Raw genomic sequence first — 22341 nt, forward strand, 5'->3', positions numbered from 1 at the left:
CTCGTGAACTTCTTCGTGTGTATGGCGATAACCTTACTTTTTGTAGTGTTAGGAGTGCGCACAGTAGTCGCGGGGAATATAATTACGCACCTAATTGTGCGGTATCGGCGCTACGCCTTGACTAGCTAATTATACTACCTTCTTTTCCAATGTCTAGGTGTCTGACAGCGTACAGATAGGTTAAGGTAATTACCTAACCTACTGCTTGGCGTCCGGTCCGGTTGCAACAATAATCTGCTGTGTCTTCCCAGTCTCGATTTTGTCCAAGCAGAGCCACCAAGATTTAACCACAGGCGCGCCCGATTTCACCCAAGAACATGAGGTGGTTCCATGAGTCTTTAAATGCACTGAGCTGTGTAAGCTGGGTACTGACTGTACCTCCGGAGCTCCAAGGGGCTCTCGATATCAGGGCGCTCGCTGCAGCCAATCACGGTTGCTCGCCCCAAGTTCCCCACGGTGCATGGCCCCACCGTAGCTTTACCGTAGCAAGGCGCCTGCCGTACGTAAGCCCAGCCTGTAAGCAGGGCAGACAGAGGCCATCTATTGTCGCCGGACGAAAGTCTCTTCTCAGCTCCTCCTCCTCATCATCCTCTTGCCCACCGCCCAAAGGTTCCATCCATCCTCCACAGCTTCCCGGTCAAGGGTCACATTGCCCTCCGCTCGTCCTGTCCCGTCCGCTTCTCATTTCCTTTTCTTGCCACGCCTCTCCATCCGTGAGCAACTGCGTCTTCCCAAGTCGACCGGCTTCTCCTCAGTCCGTCCACCGCTCGAGAACCCCCGCCAGATCATCATGCGCGTCGCCCTCTCCGCCATCGTCGCGGCTCTGCCGCTGCTCGCCTCTGCCGAGGAGAATCCCTTCGCCCAGTACCAGGCACACATCCAGAACTTCCTCGGCCGCGTGTCCTCATCCATTCCCAACCCCGGCCGCCATGATCCCGTCGCTGCCCTTGAGGCCAAGCTGGGCTCCATGAAGCTGTCCACCCTGACCCTCGAAAACTGGAAGCAGACGCTCTATGAGCCGGTGGCCCCCGCCGCCACTGTTCCCGAAGAGTGGTGGGTTCTCATCACGGGGCGGAACAAGACCTGCTTTGGTGAGTTGTGCCCCATCTATTCGCAAATCGCGTCAGTCGTCGCGGATAAACGCAGAGCTGACTAGATCTGCACATCAAGGCCATTGCGGCAAGGTTGAACAGGCCTTCAACGAGACGGCAGCCAAGTTCGCCCTCACCCCCGGCTCTCCCCACATGGGCTACCTCAACTGCGACGACCAGCCCATCCTCTGCAACAGCTGGTCCGCTAGCACGGCTCACATCTGGTCCTTCGCCATGCTGCCGGCCCCCGCTCCCGTCGAGATTTATAAGAAGAGGCTCAACCTCACCACCACGACCTCGTCCGACCTCGTCGCTCTGCAATCATCCAAGAGTAAGGCTGAATGGACCCTCCTCGAGTCGTGGTTCCACCCTTTCAACAGCCACGCCGCCGAGTACGGTCTCGCTGTTCCTTACGGATACGTCATGTGGGCTTTCAACCTGGTCCCCAATTGGCTCTTCATGGTCATCGTCTCCTTTGCTAGTCGAAGCATGATGTAAGACCCCCTTCATCTCGTCATCTCCTTGGTGTTGTTGTGGCTGACACTCAGGTTCAGGGGCAACCGGGTGAACAACATGGCTGGACAAGGACGTCCTGGAGCCAGACCTGGGGCCGGGGCCGGGGCCGGACCCGCTCCAGCTGGTCGGTGAGCCTAGGCCATACCAACTCTATCTCGATGTGTTGCGACAATATAGTCCGGGCGAAGATTGTTGATTAAAACCAGGGCAGACGCGTAGGGACGGACGCGTGCTTGGAGATATATCAGTGGGCGGTGGTTGGTTCGGCGCGGATTCGGATATTCATTCTGGGTCAGCCAGGGGCGTACTGTGTTCATGGAATAATAGATGGAGTGTCGCCAGTCTCGAGAATCAAGATTTGTCATGGCATGTTTGCTGCAACGAGTCGAGCCCGTCGAGGACCTCTCCTCTCAGTTTGCCGTTGGCCAGCTTCCCGTACCGCAGGTCGCTGAGCCCGCCGATTGTCTGCTTCACCGACGCCATGAGCGCCGCCTCCTCGTCGCGCAGCTGCCTAATCTCCGCCTCGAGCGCCTCGGCAGCCCCATCAAGCTCAGGCACGACGGAGCGCACCGTATGTCTCGCACCACGCGCCCCGCTCGCGTCCCCAAACAGCGCCCGCTCCATGTCGACCTCGCCGTCGGCGTCCCCATCCGCATCGTCGTCGTCGCGGCGTCGCTGCCGCAGCACCTCGCGACGCATGGCCGCGCCGCGCCGCGCCTCGGCGGCCACGTTTTCCGCAACAGCGTCGACGACGCGCGCGTTGCGCTGCGCCTGCAGATCCCGGAACAGCGAGCGCAGGGGCTGCTGCTGCTGCTGCTGCTGGTGGGAAGTCGAGGCGTCGCCGCCGGCGGTGCGCAGCTGTCGCGGGAAGAGCGCCTGGAACTGCTCAAAAGTGGTGATGGCCGTCAGCGGCGCGGGCTGGACGAGGTAGTGGGTGAGGATGTCGGATTCGGTGGGGGCCATGGGCGGCGGGTTGGTGCTTCTTTGACTGATTTGTCTTGATTTTTCGCGCGCTGTGAATAGGTTTGAAGCTCGGCTGCGGCAGGATTTGTCCAATTGTGAAGCTGTTTCGCCTGGAAGTTGATGGAGAGGAACGCTAACCAGCACTGTACATGCACGTATGGTGGGTGATATCTCAGCACAGAAATATCGTTCTTGCACTGTACACAGACACTCTTAGTCTCGGTAGTCTTCTTCCGCCTTCTGTAAAACCACATCGAGCGCGAGTCGACCACGGAATGGATCGCTGCTGGCCGCGGGGTGACAGTTCTGATCAAGTCTACCTTTCCTCCTCTTTTCTTTTCCTCCTCCTTTTTCCAACAAAAGGTCAAGCCTTTCCTGTATCCGCTCAAAAAGCACTGGGTCTGATCAACATATCTTCACTTGCCCGTCCTGCCACGTCCACCAACTGCACCAGCGGCCATGAGCTGGGCCGTGGTGGTCGATGTCAAGAACGCGGCCTGGAGAGAGCGCCGTGGGGCAGGGGGCTCAGGGGCTAGGTGCCCTTGACGGCTGCCTCTCTCGGTGCCTGGGGGTAGGGGCTTCAGCGCCCTGTGGTCCTGAAGAGTCGGAAATGGGGGGTGGCAGCCAATGAGCATCCGTTGCTGCCCCGTCCGACCCACTACGACCAGAAGGCAAAAAAGTCGCGTCGCGACTCACGCACGCCCTCCGTCACTCCCGCCTAGCAGCTTATGCAGCCAATTTACGCGGCTTTACCCCGTCAACTGTGACTGGCAAGGCGCTGGCTCAACCTCGATATTAGCCCACTCCACGACATTGGCTTTGGCTTTTCCCTTGCTCTCCAGGCTCTGAACTACGCCTTCCAAGACGCATTGCCGCAGTATTCTCCGCATCCATCGAATCTAACCGCAGTTCCAGAGGCGAGATGGCTCCCGCCCGCCAGCAGCAGGCGCCGCAGTTCAGCAAGGACGAAAAGGTCCTCTGCTTCCACATGGACATGCTTTATGAGGCCAAGGTCATGGACGTGCAGCCTGGCGACAAGCCCGGCGATGGCCATCGCTACAAAGTCCACTACAAGGGCTGGAAAAACACCTGGGACGACTGGGTGCTCGCGGACCGGATTCGCCCCTTTGACGACGAGCACAAGGAACTGGCCGCCCAGCTTCACGCGCAGGCCAAGATCAGCCAGCAAAAGAACTCGAAGCAGCCCAAGAAGATTCCCAAGAGTGGCGGCGAGTCGGCACGCGGCAGCGAGGAACGAGGGTCCGCTGCCTCCCAGGGGGGGGCCAGGGGAGGACGCCGAGGCAAGGATTGGGAACTGGAGCAGGTAAGCGGCTGCTATTTCGACTCTTACATCGTGCGTATGGAGAAGCGGCTCATGGCACCGCTCCCCCTGGCAACCGCACGTGCGCCTCTCCCAGACCCGTCATCATCTTGACCAAAGTCAAGAAACAGACTTCGTGAGTCAGAAGAGAGCAGTGCTCTTGAATCCAAAGCTACATTGCTTTTACTTTGAGCTATGGATAACTCCCCTGCTGCTTCGGGGAACCTATTCTCGTTAACCGTGCTCTCGAGCGTGTCACGAGGGTTTCTTTAGCCGCCAGCCAGACTTGCTCGTGCAGCTCAAGTTAGCGAGATCAAGCCTTCTCAGTGCCCCATTAACCGAGCGAGGTGCTCGTTGCCTGGGCATTCAAAGGCTATCTCGGAAAGACTATTGTCTCCTGGGTTCTATAAGAGCCCCAGCCCCGTCCCTCTTTTGAGCCTGCCTTTCTTCTTCCATCCACCTTCTGCATCTTCACGCACAACCCGTCTTTTTGCATTCTCCTTCACCGTTTACTACTTGGTCCACCATCAATCTCTGCATCTTCTTCAATATGGCCGCAACCAAGAAGAGTGCCCGAGCTGCAAAACGCAAGAGAGCCTCGCCCCCCAAACAAGCCAAGCCAGCGACGGCGTCTCCCGTCAAGAAATCGACTTCACCTCCTACCAAGCAGGCGAGGTCGTCTTGCGCCAAGGAATCAACTTCGCTTGCAGCCAAGCTGGCTCTCCCTCCAACTCGACATGAATTCCCTGTCTCAAATGTGCGAGGTTGCCCTGAGAGCCCCCCTAGAATCCCTCAGTTTAAACCCAATTCGATCCCAATCAAGCTCATAAGCCTCGATTTGGAGCCTGACCACCTGACGAAGCTCCCCAAGATTGGGCATCGCTACATCAGTGCCTATGGGAAGCGTCTTTACGACAATCGCTACGACATGGCCGCGCAAACCCGCCGGATGCTACGGCCGAGATGCGGCCAAGGCAAGAAGCAGCTCACCCCGGAGCCAACCTCCGAAGAGACTGCTCCAGAGTCTCGTTGCGAAGCTGAGCGCAATGGTCAGTTGCTCAATGGCTTGCAACAGGATTTTTGCTCTCGCCCATCTCGCAGTCGAGTGGCTGCGCTCTAGCGACTTCTCCTACTCTCTTTGATCATTCGGTCGAGCCTTTTCGCCCTGCAGCAGGCAGACAAGGCTAACCCGTCCTGCAGGAGGATGCCTTCCACAGCAAACCAATGATCAACATCCCGGTCCCTGATCACGTTCAAGCGATGCTGGTTGACGATTGGGAAAACATCACCAAGAACAATCAATTGGTGCCTCTTCCCCATCCGAAGCCTGTCAACCAGATTCTGGAGAGCTACTTGGTGCACGAAAAACCGCATCGGGAGGAAGGCTCGGCCAGCATGGACATCCTGGAAGAGGTCATTGCGGGCCTACGAGAGTATTTCGAAAAAGCACTGAGCAGGATACTGCTGTATCGGTATGCGTTGGCTCTTGCACGACGGTCATTATGAGCAAAACGCTAACCCAGTCAGCTTTGAGCGTCACCAGTACATGGACGTACGCAAACTATGGGACAGCAATACCGAGGAGAACTCGGACTACAGGAGTGTCTGCGATGTTTACGGCGCTGAGCATTTGGCTCGGCTAATCGGTATGCCGGCCTTGCCGCTGGGTTTCCCCGGCTGTGAACCTCGCTGACCAGGCTTGCAGTTTCGCTGCCTGAACTTCTCGCCCAGACCAACATGGATCAGCAGTCGGTGTCGCGCCTGAGGGAGGAGATTGGCAAGTTCACGGTTTGGCTTTCGCGGAACTGCGAGACGTGCTTCGTCAGCGAGTACGAGACTCCGTCGCAGGAATACATTGACAAGGCGCGGAGCTTCTGAGCCTCGTCGGGCTCTCGGCAGCATGCAACTGGCTAGTGAAGAGTCACGGCACAGCCTTGGATGGCGCGGAAGAGCACACAGGCAGGAGATCTAAAAAGTAACACAAGGGGCATCGGCAAGGGGTCATTACAGCGCGGCGAAGGGTCTTTTTTCTCCTTGAGTCATGGTCCGTTGAGCTATCGAGAGTTGGAAGAAGAAAAGGATTCCAAAGGGGAATAGGGGTGAATAGCCAATGAATTGCATCCTTGATATGTCTTTCATGTTTTCCGCTGCCGCCTTGGCAACCCTTTGCCCGCCCCCGGTAGGCCATTGCGTTTCGATGCATGACACGATGATGATCACAGTGAAATAATACAGCGTCAGCTCCAGCACCCTCCATCCCCATCAAGTCCTCGCCACCTCGTCCCCATCCACCCCCTTGCCCGGCCTCCACGCCTCCATCCTCGGCATGCCCCTCTCCAGGTAGAAGCCCTGGTCGGGCTTGCGCTCGCGGCGGAGGGCGGCCTTGCCCACCCGGCGCGGGACCTCGGCGACGCGCACCAGCTCCTTGACCTTGAGGATCATGCCGGCAAACTGCGGCTCGACCGGGTGGAAGACGGTCTGGGCGCGACGGCGCAGGCCCAGGGCTGCGAGGACGCCCCTCGTGCGCTCCGGCAGCCCGATGGCCGAGCGGTGGAGGGTGATGCGGAAGAAGGCCATGGGGGTTGTGTGTGTGTGTTTGGTCTTTTTATATATTTTTGGTGTGGTCCGGAAGAGGGCGCTCTTTTTCTTTCCCTCCTCTTTATATATTTGTTGGTTTCTGGCTTCCCCAGCGGTTTGTCCGGACTGCTTTTACACCTCTCGCACTCCCAAGAAACCCTATCCGTTTCCCTTCGTTTTGTAGTCGGGCCAAACGCGTGGCTATCGTGCTGGAGAAGCAGGTTCGGATAAGAGGATTGCGCCTGGGCTCGCTCGGTCCGCTGGCGAAGTGGTGGGGCGGCTCGCAGATGCGCGCTAGAACACAGTCTTTCGTCTGGTGGGTAGTCTCCCGTGTCAGGGTCTTTTGAATTGGGATCGCGTTGGTACGAATGGTCTGGCTGCGAGGTCGAGTCGCTGTCCGAGCTGTGTCGTCTGTCGTCGCCGCGCTACTGAGTTGGCGCTTGTCTGCCGGCGGCTCGGCGTCGGACGCGGACACGTGACCTGGACCACCTCGACGCCCTGCCCTGCGTTACAAGATCAAAAAACACCCTAGAGAGTTGATTTTCCATATGCACACGCTTCGAGATGCAATCTGCTTTTGCTCGTACCACTTTGCTCCCTCCTCGAAGGGCTTTTTTGACAATCAGGTGCGTTTGTGATGAATGACGGCCACAGGTCAGTCCAACGTGCTTCTAGACCGTATCTGAAGAAGCGTAAAAATACATACAAGATCTAAGCCATGCCCACAGCATCACAATCATTGCGTCGACAGCTAGAATTTCGGTTCATAACACTACACGTACCGAGAAACTTGGTCTCCTACAAGCCTCCGCCTTCCCATTCCATTCCCGCCACACCAGATCATCAAAAGGCACGTGGAGGAGGAAAAAATCAAACCGAATCGCCGCTCATCAAATCTATTCCATGCTGTCCTACATCTGAACCTCCACTCTGCCTTCGGCGCCAGGCCGGCCTTCGCGAAGGTTGGGGAGCAGGTAGGTGATGTCATCCCACGGGTGACGATACAGGCCGGTGCGCAGTCTCTTCTGGTCGAGGTAGTGGGCAATCAGACCAATGCTTCGGCCCAGAACGAACAGACCGTTCAGGACACCCATCTGCAAGTAGTCCTCAGCTTCCTCAGCAGAAAAGGCACCGCAGTTGCGGAGCAAGTCGACAAAGCAGACGGCGATGCAGCCGTCCACGTTGAGGATCAGGTTGTCCTTCTTCGAGGTGGTCACCGTCTCGACGGCCAGGGCGTAATCGAGGAGTTTATGGTTGGGGAACTTGGCCAGGACGTACTCCTTGACAAGCTCGACTCGGAGATCCGGGTTGTTGCGCGACTTGACGCGATGGCCAATGCCCGGAATGAGCTTGTTGGCCTTGCGCATGCTGTCGACGAACTCTCGGGGGCTGAGGTTCTTGTCGAATGCCCTGGTGAACTCATCGGCAGCTCCGTCCAAGGCACCACCGAAGCGGGAGCCAATGGTTAGCAGGCCGGAAACAAGGGCGCTGATGAGATCCTTGCCAGCTCGCGTGGTGATGATGGTGTTCATGGCGCCGGACACAGCCGGGCCGTGGTCGGCCGTGAGCATGAGCACCATCTCGAGGAACTTGGAGGCGTAGTCGGGCAGTCGGCGACGGAACCACAGGAGGGACATGACACCGCCGATGCCAATGTCCTCCCTGAAGACGTCCGAGATGGGCATGCCGGCGTAGAGCAGCTCCTGGCCACGATCGTCAGAGATGGTGGAGATGAAGGCGGCAGGCTTCCGGATCAGGCCGAGCTCCTGGGCCCAGGAGTAGTCAATGGGGATCTTGGGGACGACGGGCTCGGCCTGGGGCACAATGGTACCCTGCTTGACCAGCTTGTCGTAGACCTCCTTGAGGATGGCAGGCATGTCCTCAAAGGTGTCTGGTACGTGGAAACCGGCGTCGCGCATCGTCTTGTTCTTCATGGCGGCGGTCTCGAGCTGCGAGTTCGCAAAGGAGCCGGCGTGGCCGAACTGGACCTCGGTTTTGAACATGCTGGCGCAAGTGCCAATGGCCCACGCCACAATGGGCTTGGTGATGATGCCCTGCTTGACGGCGTCGATGACCTTGTACTCTTCGACGCCGCCGACCTCGCCGAGCAAAACCAGTATCTTGCATTCGGGATCGGCCTGATATCGGAGCATGTGGTCGATGAAGGTGGTGCCGGGGTACCGGTCACCGCCGATGGCAATGCCCTCGTAGACGCCGTCGGTATTGTGGGAGATGATGTTGTTGAGCTCGTTGGACATGCCGCCCGACTTGGACACGTAGCCAACGGATCCCTTTCGGTAGAGCTTGGAGGCCACTATGTTGTCCATCATGCCGCCCGTGTTGCCAATCTTGAAGCTGCCGGGCTTGATGCCACCGACAGTGGCGGGGCCAATGATGGTGACGCCCTTCTTCTTGGCGACGTGGGCAATCTCACGAGCTCGCTACCCGGTTCCCGGTTAGTAGGCTGCCAAGACGGTGGCGCACGCGGCGAAAGACGACTTACTCGCTCCGGAACACCCTCGGCGATGATGGCAATGGTCTTGATTTGGGGATACTCCATCAGCTCCATGGTGGAGCTGTAGACACTGCGGGACGAGGCAAAGTTGACGACGACATCGACCTCGGGGTGCTTGCTGACGGCCTTGCTGACCTCCTGGTAGACGGGCAGGAGGGTTTCGCTGGTGCCCCAGTACATCTTGCTGACGAACTGGCCACCAAAGGTATAGATGATACCGGCGACGGACGGTGTCTTGCGCTTGCAGATGAAGTCAAAGTCCAGCATGCCCTGGACGGCACGGGGCTGCAGGCCATAGACGAGGCAGCGAGTCTTGTCGTTGAAGAGAGCGTGGGCGGGGAGCGGGCTCAGCGGTCGGCTCGGGGCCGCGAACCGCTGGATGTTATCGTTGGCGGACAGCTGGCCCTTTACGCCATTGGCGCCCTTGGTTGAGGCTTGGGCCATGGTTGATTGTGATTGTCGTTGGCGACGAGGACGGAGGTAGATGGTTGACCCGACTGATTTTGTCCAGTGTCTCGAGAGCGAGCCAATGTCAGAAAAAGCTGCGGCTGCTGGTGTGTGAGAAGCCAATGCAAGCTCAGCAGGGCCGAGGGAAATGTACGAGAAGAAGGCGAGAAGGGAGGAGAAAGGAAGAGTGGGTGAAGCGTGTCGGGATGCGCAGCAGGGCGATGGGGACGAAGAATGGAGACGCCAGGAGGAGGGGAGTCGAGAGGTTTGGGCGAGGCTCCAGCTGCTAGCTTGGACGGAGGGTGCTTTGGTGAGGTGCGCTTGCACTGACTGAGCTGGGCGGTGCGGGAAAGCTGGACCACCAACAAACTTGGTGGGTCCCGCCGCTGCGGGTAGCCCTGCAGGATTGGCCGGGCACTATCAGGGTGCAGCAGTCTTTTTTGGTGGGGTCGCGAGACGTCGAGGACATGCGCCTGAGGGGCAATAAAGGTCATACACTTACCGGAATCAATAGATGGTGCAGTTCTTGTGCAGTTGAGATTAGAGGCGTCGAGGTGAACCCGCTTTGGTTGCAGGTAGAGGGACAGAATATGATCGTGGGACGAGCAACACACGGAGCGGACGGATCGACGCGACAGCTTCCGCGCGCCGACGGCCGAAACGAGTTGGGGCGGCAAGGGCTTTTCCTTTGGTGGGGGGGACCGACTCATCGGCCTTTTTTTCTTTTCGTTGATCTGTTGAATGCCAGCGAGCTGCGAGTGTAGAGGTACGGAGAGGCAGAGGAAGCGAGCAGACCCCCCTGTCGGGCCCCTTGCAATTGCCGCAGGTTCCGGTACTTTGCCCGCCAAGCATCTCCCTTCTCCTCCTCGTCTCGCCTTGACACCATGCCTGGAAGCGCCGGAGGGGCGCCAGGCCGTCTCCGGAACACTCGAGGGAGACTCCCAGCACCCTCGGAGCCGGCGCTACTCGGACAGACAGAAACAAGAGGGAGCAGGACGAAAGGGAGACGAATCCTTAGAGCCAAAGGGTGCTGCCAAAGGGTGCTGCCAGAGGGTGCTGCCAGAGGGTGCTGCCAAGGGTGCTGCACGCGACCTGGATGGACGACGACATGCACCGCAAGTTGGCTGTCCGTCTCCGTAGGGATTCCGTGCCTGTTGGGCAAGAGGGAAGCTTCCAGATATTCCCTCTCCTCCGAAATCCGGGGCCCGCCATCTCGCGGTCCGTAAGCAGTCGGCCATTCTGTATCACCGCATGCAGCTGCCCGGCGAACCGAAACGCCCCATTTCGGCCCGCACTGCCAAACACGCTCACTGCCCGGATTCGCGTTGGTGCCGACGGTCTTGTCGAAAGTCAGATGCTCTCGTTTCGCAATAAAGCAGCAGATCAGCGGGCAGACCAGAATGTAAGGGACGGGGAAAAGACAGCAAATGCGGCCCTTCCCGACGACGCGGCCAGGGTCCAGGCTCGCGTGCCCTGTCAGCTTAGGCTGTCATGCCTGTACCAGTATCAAGGCAGGTATCTGGGCTGTGCAGCAGACAGCGGGTCGCGGTTCCACTTGGTATCGCTCAACCGCTGGGGATGCCCTTGGCCCGGTGTACCGATACCTCCATCTCCCTGCCCCGTCTTTGACTGCATCACCCCAAAGGATTTTTGGGGCCCCTGGAAGTGCCCGCCAAAGCACCGTGCCCAGTGGACCGCAGCCGAAGCGTCCGTCAGCTGGAGCGGGTACCGTGCCTGTAGCTCGCCCAGCAGCACCCGCACCCCGCTGTCCATTGCGCCGCTGGATTCTTGCTGGTTGGAGCAGCAGCAGCTTCGACTCTTTTGGGCCCAAATTTTCGAGCGGCGGCCAGACCACACACCACTACCTCGCCTCCACCCATTCAGCCCTCCCCAATTCTCCTCGCCAACGCCTCGCCATCGCCTCGCCATCTTCCTCTCCTGACCTGATCCTGTTCGACGTCCCTTGAGCTTTGCATCTCGTCTCGTTGCAACTGCAATTGCGACTTCCCTTCCCTTCCCTTCACGGCCAGCTTGAGCCTGCCTGCTGAGCTCTGGTATGTGTTCCCACTTGGATGCCCCGTTGAGCCGATGGGGAGCTCATCTCGACCATGCCCCATCATGTACAAACGCTTCGGCGTTGGTGGACTTGCGCTCTCCCTCAATTGGCAACGAGCGTCTTCTCCTTCAAGTGTTGCTGACCGCTTCGAGACATCCAGAGAGAGCACCCAGACAGCGAAGGACTTGTCAATCCTAATCGCCATCTCCGCTGTAACCCATCATGTCCGCCAAGTCGATCCTCGAGGCCGACGGCAAGGCCATCCTCAACTACCACCTCACTCGAGCCCCTGTCATCAAGCCGAGCCCTCTGCCCAACCCTACCAAGCACAACGCGCCCGCCAGGCTGGCCTCTCTCCACTTCCCCGAAGACGCCAACGTCGAGGATATCCTGGACCAGGCTGAGATCACCTTTCCCTGGCTTCTCCAGCCCGGCGCCAAGTTCGTCGCAAAGCCCGATCAGCTCATCAAGCGGCGAGGCAAGAGCGGCCTGTTGGCCCTGAACAAGACCTGGGCTGAGGCCAAGGCTTGGGTTGCGGAGCGCGCCGGCAAAGAGCAACAGGTCGAGCACACGACGGGCGTCTTGAGACAGTTCCTCGTCGAGCCTTTTGTCCCCCATCCCCAGGATACCGAGTACTACATCAACATCAACTCTGTCCGAGATGTAAGTCAGCCATCTTTCTTACCTGTGGTCATTTGCTTGTTATGGCTCTGTCTGGCCTTGGCCGGGAGATGGTCGATGACCTGAGGCTTCATAGCCAAGGCGGCCGTGCGGTCGCATTGGGGCGAGCAACCGACTTTCCGAATCCACGAGTGGCGAGGATAAAAAGAAGGAGAGATCAAGCTTGCTGCAGCGGGTGCTCGAGATGAGCAGCGGCAAGGCATTTACCATTGAGGAAGGCACGTGACTCGCGTGGTGGAACTTGAAGGCAGACGTTACTCGCCTTCTGTCGCCGGGCGAGGGGATGTCATCGTGATGGTCCAGGCCTGCCTTTCGGCCTGCCTTTTCGGCGACTCGTGTTCGGCCCGTGCCTGGTCTGCTGAGGCGCAAGCTAATCGTTCCTAATCTGCAGGGTGACTGGATCCTCTTCACGCACGAAGGCGGTGTGGATGTTGGTGACGTCGATGCAAAGGCTGAGAAGCTCTTGATTCCCGTCGATTTGTCGGAGTACCCTTCCAATGGTGACATTGCCGCCGCTCTGCTCAAAAATGTCCCCAAGGGAGTGCACAATGTGCTCGTCGACTTCATCACCCGGCTATATGCCGTTTACGTCGATTGCCAGTTTACCTACCTCGAGATCAACCCCCTGGTTGTCATTCCCAACGCGGACAACACTTCAGCTGCCGTCCACTTCCTCGATCTGGCCGCCAAGCTGGACCAGACGGCCGACTTTGAGTGCGGAGTCAAGTGGGCGATTGCGCGGTCGCCTGCCGCGCTGGGCCTGACTAACGTGGCCCCGGTCAATGGCGAGAAGATCAACATTGACGCCGGTCCCCCGATGGAGTTCCCGGCTCCCTTTGGCCGCGAGCTGACCAAGGAAGAGGCCTACATTGCCGACCTGGACGCAAAGACTGGCGCCTCGCTCAAGCTGACGGTTCTCAACCCCAATGGCCGCATCTGGACTCTGGTGGCCGGTGGTGGTGCTTCGGTCGTCTACGCCGATGCCATTGCCTCGGCCGGTTTCGCCGACGACCTGGCCAACTACGGCGAGTACTCTGGTGCGCCGACCGAGTCGCAGACGTACCACTACGCCCGGACCGTGCTGGATCTGATGCTCCGGGCTCCCATGTCGGACAAGGGCAAGGTGCTCTTCATTGGCGGCGGCATCGCCAACTTTACCAATGTCGCCAGCACCTTCAAGGGCGTCATCCGTGCTCTGCGGGACTACGCGACGCAGCTGATTGAGCACAACGTGCAGATCTGGGTGCGTCGCGCGGGTCCCAACTACCAGGAGGGCCTGAAGAGCATGAGGGCGGCGACGCAGGAGATGGGGCTCAATGCAAAGACGTTTGGACCCGAGATGCACGTCTCTGGCATCGTGCCTCTGGCGCTCGTCCCCGGCAAATGGGAGGAGAGCAAGGTGGACGAGTTCAAGGGCTAGATGGCAGCAACGGGGGCTGCCGGAGGGTCGGGTGTGTTATTTTCCGGCGGCCAAGGGAACTAGGGGCATAGAAGAAGGCTCTGGATGGCAGCATGCAGACTTGTATTTTTTGCCAGTCGGACCGCGGACATGTGTCGGTTGTCCAATGTCGTGTCCCAGGCCATTCGCAGCTAGACGGGGCAAACGGTGTGGGCTAGACGGAGAGAAGGATGGCCAGCGAGACAGGCGACGATAGTTAGTGGTGAATGATGATGACACCCTCACCCAGGGATGCAGCTTGTTGCAGGCACGGGGTTCCACTGCGGTGACGTGGGTTTGCCTGTGTGCACCGGGCTGGGCTGCCTCAAGGGCCTATGGAGCATGTCGTATGTATGTCGGCATCCACGTCACCCAAGTGGCATTGGACCGAGGGGTGCGTGTCCGTGAGAGGGTGGTCGGTCGGCCGCAAGGGACTGCCCCTCGTAGCCCCTCGTAGCCCCTCGTAGCCCCTCGGCGGCGGGCTGTCCTTGGTCGCATGAGGTAGCACAGGGGTGACATTTTCATTTCTTGTTCGAGTCCGAGAGGCCGGCCGTGATGCAGCGGCGCAGTGCGGGAGAGGGAGGGTGGTGGTGATGGATCATGATGTGAGGATGGCGCGAAGGCGAAAGCGCCCCCATCCTGTTATCGTCGCCCTTTTTTTTGTGGCTCGCCTTGTTCTTCTTCCCTTCCGACACTCGCTGTCATGTGCGCAGCCGGATCCCCCCAGCACCGGGTCAGTTGAAGCAGCAGCTCACGAGCATGACGAGGCAGCCCGCCCATCTCGCAGATCTTGCTCTCAGTCTCTCGTATCATCCCAGCCTCTCCGCCACTCCCGTCGTCGTGCGCGCCCCCCCTCTGCGCGCAATCTCCTGTCCTGGCCCCCCCTTTTCCATGCTACTCGCGCCGCGAATAGAAGCCTTGGGCGACGAGGGCGCAAGTAGCGGATGCGACTCTACTCTGTAATCGTGCTGTATGCGTGATGCGCTCTCGCGGTCTGCCTTACCAGCCCGCGCCAAATGGGTGTGTGCAAGCAAAACTTACTTAGACGGCCAAAACCCCTCATCGACCACCAGCCCTCGCTCGACCAATGGCTTTCTTCTCCTCGGGGGGCCCCCCGGCCCTATCGGCCATGCTCCCCGCCCATCTTTGTTTTTATTTCCCGATCCCTTGGGCTTGAGCAGGGTCGACTTACTGGCCCTGAGATTCGCGCCCGAATGCCGGCTCTGCGCCGGCCAAGAAAAAGAGCGCGCATGAAAAAGGGGGCGGGGGCAGGGGGGTGGGTTGTCGTTGTCGTTCTTGGATGCTGCTTACACGCGTCTCGCGCCTCTCCGACCTGCACCTTCGCGGTGGAAGCGCCTTTTTTTCCCCTGCTTGGTCCCCCTGTCGGTCAAGAGACAGAAGCAGTAGATATATGTGTGTGTGTTTAGGGCTCGGTGAGAAAGGGGAGTCGAGGTTGCCGTGTCCTCGGCGGCCCCGCGTGTTATCCATCCGTCCGTCCTCCTGTTCACGCCCATGATGCCCACCAGACAGGTGCCAGAACAGCAACGAACAAAGGGCAACAACAAAATCCTCCTGAAACGTGCACAGAAGAGCACGCAGGCGGTTGGAACCAAAACAAAAAGACACACACACACACACACACACACAGAGAGAGAGAGAGAGAGAGAGAGAGAGGGAGGGAGGGAGGCCGCCGCCACCGCAGCAACTGTCCGCCAGCTGCTCGCCACTTCCCGGCACCCCATATATATATCTCTCTCCCAAGGCAACCCGCCATAGTCTTGACCACCCACACAAACACGCACAACCATCAAGCCCCTTCACCAACTCCTCACAGCACTTCTATTTGTCAAACTAGGCACTTGAACCTCTCTCTCTGCCTCGGGACATCCCAACGCACCGAGCACACACACCAAGCATACCAGCCTCTTGCCCACTCCTCACCTTTCGAAACCAACCACCAACGCGTTGCAATCATCATGTCCGACTTTGGCTGTCCCAGCTGTCCCAGCTGCTGCCACGCCGCTGACTTGGGCGTTCACGACTATTGCCTCCCGTGCGATACCAACCCGTCCTGCCCCCGTTCTGTCAGGATGCAGCCCCGGCAGGCCGAGGTCGACAAGTCACGCACGAAAAGGGCCACTTCCGACTTCAAGGGCTCCGGTTCCTCCAAGGGCTCCGGTTCCTCCAAGGGCTCCGGCTCCTCCAAGGGCTCCGGCAGCTCCAAGGCCAAAGACGACAAGAAGACAAAGGGCGCCGCGTCCAAGTAACTCGAGCCCCGGGGCCGAACATTTACTCCCCACATCAGAGGGACTTGTTTTTGCTAGACCTGTTGGTTTCCTTTACTCCTATTCTCCCCCCTTTCTCATGAGTTGAATCAACAGGGCAGATGAAGGACATCATAGGCGTTGGACGAGCAAGCAATTCAACCACAGGTCTCACTTGAAATGCCATTTCACGGTGCGGGACCCAGTCCCCTTCTTTGAACAAACCTTTCCGTACTTGCTACCCTTGCTGTGCTCTGATAATGGTGAGTGTGCATACATCTTGCTTCTCCCCGCCGCCGCCGCCCGCTAAGCAAAAAACACCATGGCAACCAATGGCAGTGCCGCCGCCCACAGTAGTGGCCGTATCAGCACCGCCGCATCCTCCTTATCGCTGCCTTGAGCACTGCCCTGATCTTTTCCGCCCGTCTTTTGGTCCCGTCCGTCCGTCTTCTGATCCGCATCGCTGCCAGTGTCGGCCTCGTTCTTGCCGGCCCAGTTGAACTCGTCGTCCTTGAGGGGGATGACCTTGAGGCCCGACACCCCCTTGACCGCCATCTGCACATCGTAGTCGGAAACCTTGACGATTTTGCCGCTAGGCTTGGGCTGAATGCCGTTGTCGATGAGCGTCTGGGCGCCGGGAGGGACCGCAGGCAGGGTAAAGTTGCTCTTGAAGCCCTTTTCCAGAATGAGACTGGACTCGCAATCGGGTGGCGGTGCTGCCTTGTCGCTTGCAGCTGACTGCGACTGCACAGACTTCCAGTCAATTTTCGACAGCTGGGACTTGAGTCGGTTGTAGTCGCCCATGATGCTGAGCTCGCTGCCCTTGACCTTGACCAGGCCGTAGCCATTCTCTTCCTCGGTCCACTCGTAGACTACGCCGCCCGAGAAGACGCCTGTCATGTCGCCGTAGATGGCCCTGGTCTCGTTCCAGTAACGTGGCGTGGGCTTGTTGCAGCCGTACTCGCTGAAGAAGACGGGCACCGACGATTTCTTGAAGCGGTCGGTCAAGACGTTGAAAGTAGAGCTCTCGTACGAGGCGTCGGGTCCGCACCAGCTGTACGAATTCAGAGCAAAGACGTCGGCGCGGCTCATGTCGTCCGGGCTGCCGTCGTCGGCGCACTGCATAAAGTTCCACGTGTCCCAGAGAACCTCGCGGACATCGGCCGCCGAGTAACCAACGGGAATCTTGCGTTTGATGTTGTTCTTGATGTAGTTTTTGAGATCACGGGTGATGGCGCGTAGGTAGGGTGGCACTTCCTTGGCCGAGGGTAGGTTGTTAATGACCTCGTTGCCGGAAAAGTAGAGCAGAGTATTGGGATAGTTGCTGAAGGCCTCGACCACGGCAAAAGTGTGGTTCAGATACCCCATGTAGTAGCTCGTCCAGGGCTCAAACGAAGTGATGGCCTCTCCAACAAGGGGGGAGTTGACATCAATGATGAGGTAGATGCCGGCCTATGTCGAAACAGGTTAGCAAGGCCAGTGCAAAGATCAAGTGATGGGAAACTCAGACTCACAGCGTTGAAGATGCTGACACACTCGTCGTGGTTGACGTTGGGGTCGACATTGTAGACGCGGATGGTGTTGACGCCCATGACCTGCATCAGGGCGGCGTCTCGGAGACAGACATCGGCGTGGCTGAGGGGATCCTTGCCGCCTTTGGGGTCGTATCCAGCGCTGCCCCCGGGCTGATAGGCAATTCCGACGATCTGAAACTTGTTGCCAGTGTTGGGGTTGACAAGATCGGTGCCATGGACCTCAAGCGACGGCACGGCACCGACCAATGTGGCAACAAGCGCCACGAGGACGGGTAGAATCTGGCGACAAGGCGTTGGTCAGAGTCTTTGAATACATCTCTCTCCATCGGCGACAATGGCAGGACCATAGCATGAGATGTCTTGTCTCAAAGGGACTCATCGAGAGGAGCAGAGACAACTCACAAGCATGGCTGTTGGTGTTGCTTGATCAATGCCAGGCAGAAATATGAGCTGGTGATGGTGTGAAGTGAAGGGTGATGGTACTGAAAGGCTGCGCGGCGATGAATCGAGGGCCAGCCGATGGGAGAGGAATGGTTGCGTAACAAACAAGATTACAAGAGGCAGAGAGAAGGAACGGCGAGCTAGGCCTGATGAAGGAGAGACAGGAAGCGAATCGACAAACAGGCAGGAACAAAACCAAGGTGCATGGACTTTGCCGAGCCGGAATGAAGGGAAAAGTCAACTTTCCTCTGGCTTGAGGGGAGGGGAAGGAGAGGTGAAGCGAGTGGGAAGGAAGGGAAAAGAGAGGGGAGAGGGCAAATTTCATCTCACGTTGGCGATTGTCGATTCACCGTCTCTGTCGCCGGTAAGGCTACCGTAGGCGCTGCAGACTCAACATACCCATTCACTGTTCCATTGTCCGTCTCTGAGAAACCGGCGTGTCACGTCGAGAAACGGTGCCGTTTGCTCTCATGGCATCATGAACCGACGCTGGCTCGTTTGCGGTGGCACATGCGACGACGGCCGTCGACATGCAACTTGCAAGTTCCACCTCGCCTGTCGCCATCGTGTCCAATGTGACGACGATCTTTGCTGGCGAGCTTGTCATCGACCTCGTGCCAATTGAGCTGTGCTTGCAACGGCTGCGTGCATGGCTCCTTGGCGGCTTTCCCAACACGTCCAACAGCCGGACATCGGTCCCGTTCCCTGTAAAGAGGTAGCCTGGAGGCAATCGACGGCAGAGCTGCGGCGCTCGGCTCGGGTGAAATCTCGCTTGTTGAAATGAACCATGGCACAGTCCAACGTTGTTCAAGGTTTCAACGCCATGTCCCTGCCATCATCACACGTCGCCCTGGAGCTTGGCAGATGGCCTAAACAGGCAGTGTGGAGAGATATAGCGAATCGTGACAGTCAATACCGACCCTCACCGCCTGCCCCCCCACGGCATTCGAGATTTCAGGGGCAAGATACTAGTCTACTGTACCTTCGCCGGCAAAACTCCGCCCACCAAAGGGGAAAAAATCACCCATCATGGTGAACACTTCAACGTCCGATTCATTCATTAGTCGTGTCAGCGTTTTAAACAAGGTATGTATGTACATGCATATCTACACGTGCGATTCATGCATTTCCCTTGATTCTTGATTTAAACATTATGTTCTTAATCTCTTCTTCACTACTCGGTTTCCGTCTTTTTTAACTTTCCATGATTCCCCGCCTCGCAGCCTCGCTCCCGCGAATAGCCTCGTCCACGTCACGGACCCTTCGGATTCCGACTCCCCGTCTCTGGTCGAGCACAATGACCACCCGTATGTCGTCCACCCGCCCCTACGAATCAGACCGGCTTGCGGCTTGTCGCCCAGGGCACCAAGCTGACAGGCCAGCTCCTACCCACAGCTCCTCCCGACCGCCGGCCCATCGTCATCTCCGGCCCCTCGGGCGTCGGCAAGGGCACACTCTACAACCTCCTCTTCGAGCGCCACCCGGACACCTTTAGCCTCTCCGTCTCCCACACCACCCGCGCCCCCCGCGACGGCGAGCGTCATGGCCACCACTACTGGTTCGTCCCTATGGATGACTTTGAGAACCTCATTGCCAACAACGGCTTCGTCGAGCACGCAAAGTTTAGCGGCAACCGCTACGGCACCAGCAGGATGACCATTGAGGAGCAGACCAGGAAGGGCAGGGTTGTGCTGCTGGACATTGAGATGGAGGTACATTGACTTTCCTATCCCCGAACTCGACGCGTCAGTCTTGCGTCAGAGCCTCGTGCTAATCATTTTTCGAATCCGCAGGGCGTCAAGCAGATTAAGCAGTCCGACTTGTCTGCCCGCTACGTCTTCATCGCCCCTCCGTCCCCCGAGATTCTCGAGTCCCGCCTGAGAGGCCGAGGAACCGAAAAGGAGGAAAGCATTCAAAGAAGACTGGACCAGGCTCGAAATGAGCTTGAATATTCAAAGACACCGGGCGTGCACGACAAAATCATTGTCAACGACGACCTCGAAGCCGCCTACAAGGAGCTGGAAGATTTCGTATACGCGGCCCCGAGCTGACACTGCCTTGGCTGCCATACACCAAGAGGGGGCTCTTTAAGCGCCACACAAGACTCTAGACGCGTGAATAGAGGTAATGACTGCCTTGTTCTGATGACAACGTGTAGCCGTAGACGTGACACTGTTCAGGTTGATGCATCGGCATCCAGTGACCTTGCTCCCCTTCACGAAATTGCACGGTCCGCATCACTGCTCCGAGGAGGCGGGACTAACTGGTCATGGCGGAGTGTAAAGCGCGATCTTGATTAAAGTCTACAGAAAATGGTAACAGAAGAGCCCTGGACTGTGCTGGCAAAGACAATTTGAGAACGCGTTCAACAAACACCCAGCAAGGATGTAGGGGGGGTACCGTAGCACACCGAAGCCGCCAAATTTCACCAGACGGGAAGGCCCAACAAAAGAGAACTGCACTCGCCATCCGCCAGCAGGCTTCCGGCTCCATGGCATGCTTTGGAGCCAGTGCCTCTCCTCCTCACCATGCCGGCTGGAAAAGAGGCTCCTTCTTCGGCAGTCATAAGTCGGACCGCCACGGAGAAAACGGTCTCGTCCCCACGCCACCCATATCGCTACCTCATGGTCCGCCTGACCCGTGACAAAAATTGGCTTCGTTAACAAAAAAACGGTGGGTTGCAAGCCCCGTGGCTGCCACGCGACGCCGTTGCTCCCTCGCAAGCAAAAAGATCAAGAACTAGCCTTGGCCCTAGTAGCCATTCATGGCCATTCGTTGCGAGCTGCGGCTCAGTTCACGGTCAGCAGCGGGGCTAATGGGTCGGCTGCTCCCGCCGCCGTGCGCGCTGCTCTCCTTGAGGGCCAGCAGCTGTTTCGCGCGGAAGGTTTCATAGTGGGTCTGCGACGTGGTCTCGATAAGATCCTGCAGGTGGGTTCGAAGCAGGAAGTTGCGCAGGTAGACGAATTCGCAATGGTTCTCGTCCTCGACATTGATGACGCCCCACCTGTTTTGGCGGCCACGGACTTGCTGGCCGTTGACGATGATGGACTTTTCAGACCCGACAACGGCAAAGGGTACAAGGCTCTGCTCGGATTAGTAAGGGTCCGAGCTGGGCGTTGGGTAGACGGCTCACCTTGATCTTGCCGTTCAAGGCACGCTCCTCCTCGTCAAATTCTTCATTGTCGTAGGGGAACATCTTGAGGTTGTGGAAGGCAAACTCCTCCTTGATGCGCTCCTTGAAGGCCAGGCGCTCATCGGCGGTGAGTGTGTCAGCCTTGGCGATGACGGGCACGACGTTGACAACATCCGAGAGCTTCTTCAAGACGACAATATCGATAGGCTTGAGGGAGTGGCCGGATGGCTGGATGAAGAAGAGGCAGCAGTGGATGCGAGTGTCCTGGATGTAGCGCTCGCGCTGGGCCGTGAGCTCCTTGCGCAGGTAAGCGGAGTGCTGATCCTTTATGTACTTGACGATGGGATCCCAGCATCGGTCGTTGTTGACGAGGTCACCGTAGCCGGGGGTGTCGACGATGTTAAGCCTCAGTCGGACGCCGTTCTCCTCAATGATGTTGGAAACGGCCTGGATCTCGGTGGTGGAGCGGATTGGCTCGTCGGGCTGCAGGCGACCCTTGGAGTCGATGAGGTGCGAGGCGAAGATGGTGTTGATCAAGGTGGACTTGCCCAGCCCAGTCTGGCCTGCACGGTTGGCGAGGTTAGCACGTTGTCACGAAAGCCAAAGCTCGACAAGATTGGTGGCGGCGGCGGCTGGGGCCGACCCAAGGCAGGGTGTCATACCGACGCAGATGACGTTGAACTGGAAGCCGCGCTTCAACAGCTTCTTCTCGATCTGGGTCGTGATGCTGTCAAAGCCGACGTGGCTGTTGGGCACCATGGTGCTCGGAGGCATGGTCGCCATTTTCGCCGTGCGAATTGGGGCGGTCGCAGGGGACTCAAAAAAGGAGGCGGAGGATAGTGGATAAGTAGAGAGAGAATATTCTCTCTGGCCTATTCCAAGAAAGACTGGAGGACAGGTATCGCGGGAAACTGATGCCTGAGTCGCCGCGAATGGGACGGGGACTGAAGCCGTTGCAAACTGATGAAGCTGGACAAGGCACGGTTGACAGGTCGAGACGAAGTGCCGCGGAGTCGAAGGGGACGGGGAGGTAACTTTTTGGGGATGGGGGGCGAGGCACAGGCCAGTTGGCCCCCCTGTCCACCCGTGCCTGGCAATTATTAGGTGGCCACCACGGGCAATTTGGCAGGTGCAGGGTCTGATGAGAAAGGGGCACGGTGCAGCGGCGGCGTGTAGCGCGAGGTACCTGTGCCACGTGAAGGCGCGCGCAGAGGTACCTCGCACAAACAGCGAAAACCCGGGCTGCCTTTTCTGGAGCTGGCCATTGGCCAAGCCCCCGGTCCGTGCGCTGCGGGCCTGCCATTGGCCTGCGGGCTGCAGACCTCTTGAAGAAGGATTGGATAGCTGCGGTCCGAGATTTTGC

At 58.4% G+C, this 22341-nt stretch overlaps 10 protein-coding genes across 10 annotated transcripts; 5 read left to right on the forward strand and 5 right to left on the reverse strand.

Moving 5' to 3' along the window:
• Positions 1 to 790: 790 nt before the first annotated feature.
• HRG_07976 (peptidyl-tRNA hydrolase) lies at positions 791 to 1589 on the forward strand (the record flags this gene model as incomplete). Its single annotated transcript, XM_044866447.1, has 2 exons — positions 791 to 1091; positions 1171 to 1589. The coding sequence occupies 2 exons, from the start codon at positions 791 to 793 to the stop codon at positions 1587 to 1589; spliced, it is 720 nt and encodes a 239-aa protein (XP_044718336.1).
• A 369-nt stretch (positions 1590 to 1958) lies between these two features.
• On the reverse strand, positions 1959 to 2570 carry HRG_07977 (cnl2/NKP2 family protein; the record flags this gene model as incomplete). The annotated part of the gene is made up of 1 exon (XM_044866448.1): positions 1959 to 2570. One exon carries the CDS (start codon positions 2568 to 2570, stop codon positions 1959 to 1961), a length of 612 nt encoding a protein of 203 aa, XP_044718337.1.
• Positions 2571 to 3492: 922 nt separating this feature from the next.
• HRG_07978 (MRG domain-containing protein) lies at positions 3493 to 5769 on the forward strand (the record flags this gene model as incomplete). Its single annotated transcript, XM_044866449.1, has 4 exons — positions 3493 to 3894; positions 5092 to 5363; positions 5419 to 5537; positions 5597 to 5769. The coding sequence occupies 4 exons, from the start codon at positions 3493 to 3495 to the stop codon at positions 5767 to 5769; spliced, it is 966 nt and encodes a 321-aa protein (XP_044718338.1).
• A 384-nt stretch (positions 5770 to 6153) lies between these two features.
• On the reverse strand, positions 6154 to 6468 carry HRG_07979 (ribosomal protein l30p/L7e domain-containing protein; the record flags this gene model as incomplete). Its single annotated transcript, XM_044866450.1, has 1 exon — positions 6154 to 6468. One exon carries the CDS (start codon positions 6466 to 6468, stop codon positions 6154 to 6156), a length of 315 nt encoding a protein of 104 aa, XP_044718339.1.
• Positions 6469 to 7379: 911 nt separating this feature from the next.
• HRG_07980 (coA binding domain-containing protein) lies at positions 7380 to 9427 on the reverse strand (the record flags this gene model as incomplete). Its single annotated transcript, XM_044866451.1, has 2 exons — positions 7380 to 8909; positions 8972 to 9427. The coding sequence occupies 2 exons, from the start codon at positions 9425 to 9427 to the stop codon at positions 7380 to 7382; spliced, it is 1986 nt and encodes a 661-aa protein (XP_044718340.1).
• A 2281-nt stretch (positions 9428 to 11708) lies between these two features.
• Positions 11709 to 13587, forward strand: HRG_07981 (ATP citrate lyase citrate-binding domain-containing protein; the record flags this gene model as incomplete). The annotated part of the gene is made up of 2 exons (XM_044866452.1): positions 11709 to 12149; positions 12559 to 13587. The coding sequence occupies 2 exons, from the start codon at positions 11709 to 11711 to the stop codon at positions 13585 to 13587; spliced, it is 1470 nt and encodes a 489-aa protein (XP_044718341.1).
• Positions 13588 to 15581: 1994 nt separating this feature from the next.
• Positions 15582 to 15872, forward strand: HRG_07982 (uncharacterized protein; the record flags this gene model as incomplete). The annotated part of the gene is made up of 1 exon (XM_044866453.1): positions 15582 to 15872. One exon carries the CDS (start codon positions 15582 to 15584, stop codon positions 15870 to 15872), a length of 291 nt encoding a protein of 96 aa, XP_044718342.1.
• Positions 15873 to 16175: 303 nt separating this feature from the next.
• Positions 16176 to 17812, reverse strand: HRG_07983 (glucanosyltransferase domain-containing protein; the record flags this gene model as incomplete). Its single annotated transcript, XM_044866454.1, has 3 exons — positions 16176 to 17321; positions 17384 to 17683; positions 17807 to 17812. 3 exons carry the CDS (start codon positions 17810 to 17812, stop codon positions 16176 to 16178), a joined length of 1452 nt encoding a protein of 483 aa, XP_044718343.1.
• A 1330-nt stretch (positions 17813 to 19142) lies between these two features.
• HRG_07984 (guanylate kinase domain-containing protein) lies at positions 19143 to 19896 on the forward strand (the record flags this gene model as incomplete). The annotated part of the gene is made up of 3 exons (XM_044866455.1): positions 19143 to 19152; positions 19241 to 19557; positions 19639 to 19896. 3 exons carry the CDS (start codon positions 19143 to 19145, stop codon positions 19894 to 19896), a joined length of 585 nt encoding a protein of 194 aa, XP_044718344.1.
• A 700-nt stretch (positions 19897 to 20596) lies between these two features.
• HRG_07985 (septin domain-containing protein) lies at positions 20597 to 21761 on the reverse strand (the record flags this gene model as incomplete). Its single annotated transcript, XM_044866456.1, has 3 exons — positions 20597 to 20929; positions 20979 to 21541; positions 21641 to 21761. The coding sequence occupies 3 exons, from the start codon at positions 21759 to 21761 to the stop codon at positions 20597 to 20599; spliced, it is 1017 nt and encodes a 338-aa protein (XP_044718345.1).
• Between the last annotated feature and the right edge of the window lie 580 nt (positions 21762 to 22341).

Source organism: Hirsutella rhossiliensis (assembly GCF_020360975.1).
Source record: "Hirsutella rhossiliensis strain HR02 chromosome Unknown scaffold00009, whole genome shotgun sequence".
NCBI lineage: Eukaryota > Fungi > Ascomycota > Sordariomycetes > Hypocreales > Ophiocordycipitaceae > Hirsutella > Hirsutella rhossiliensis.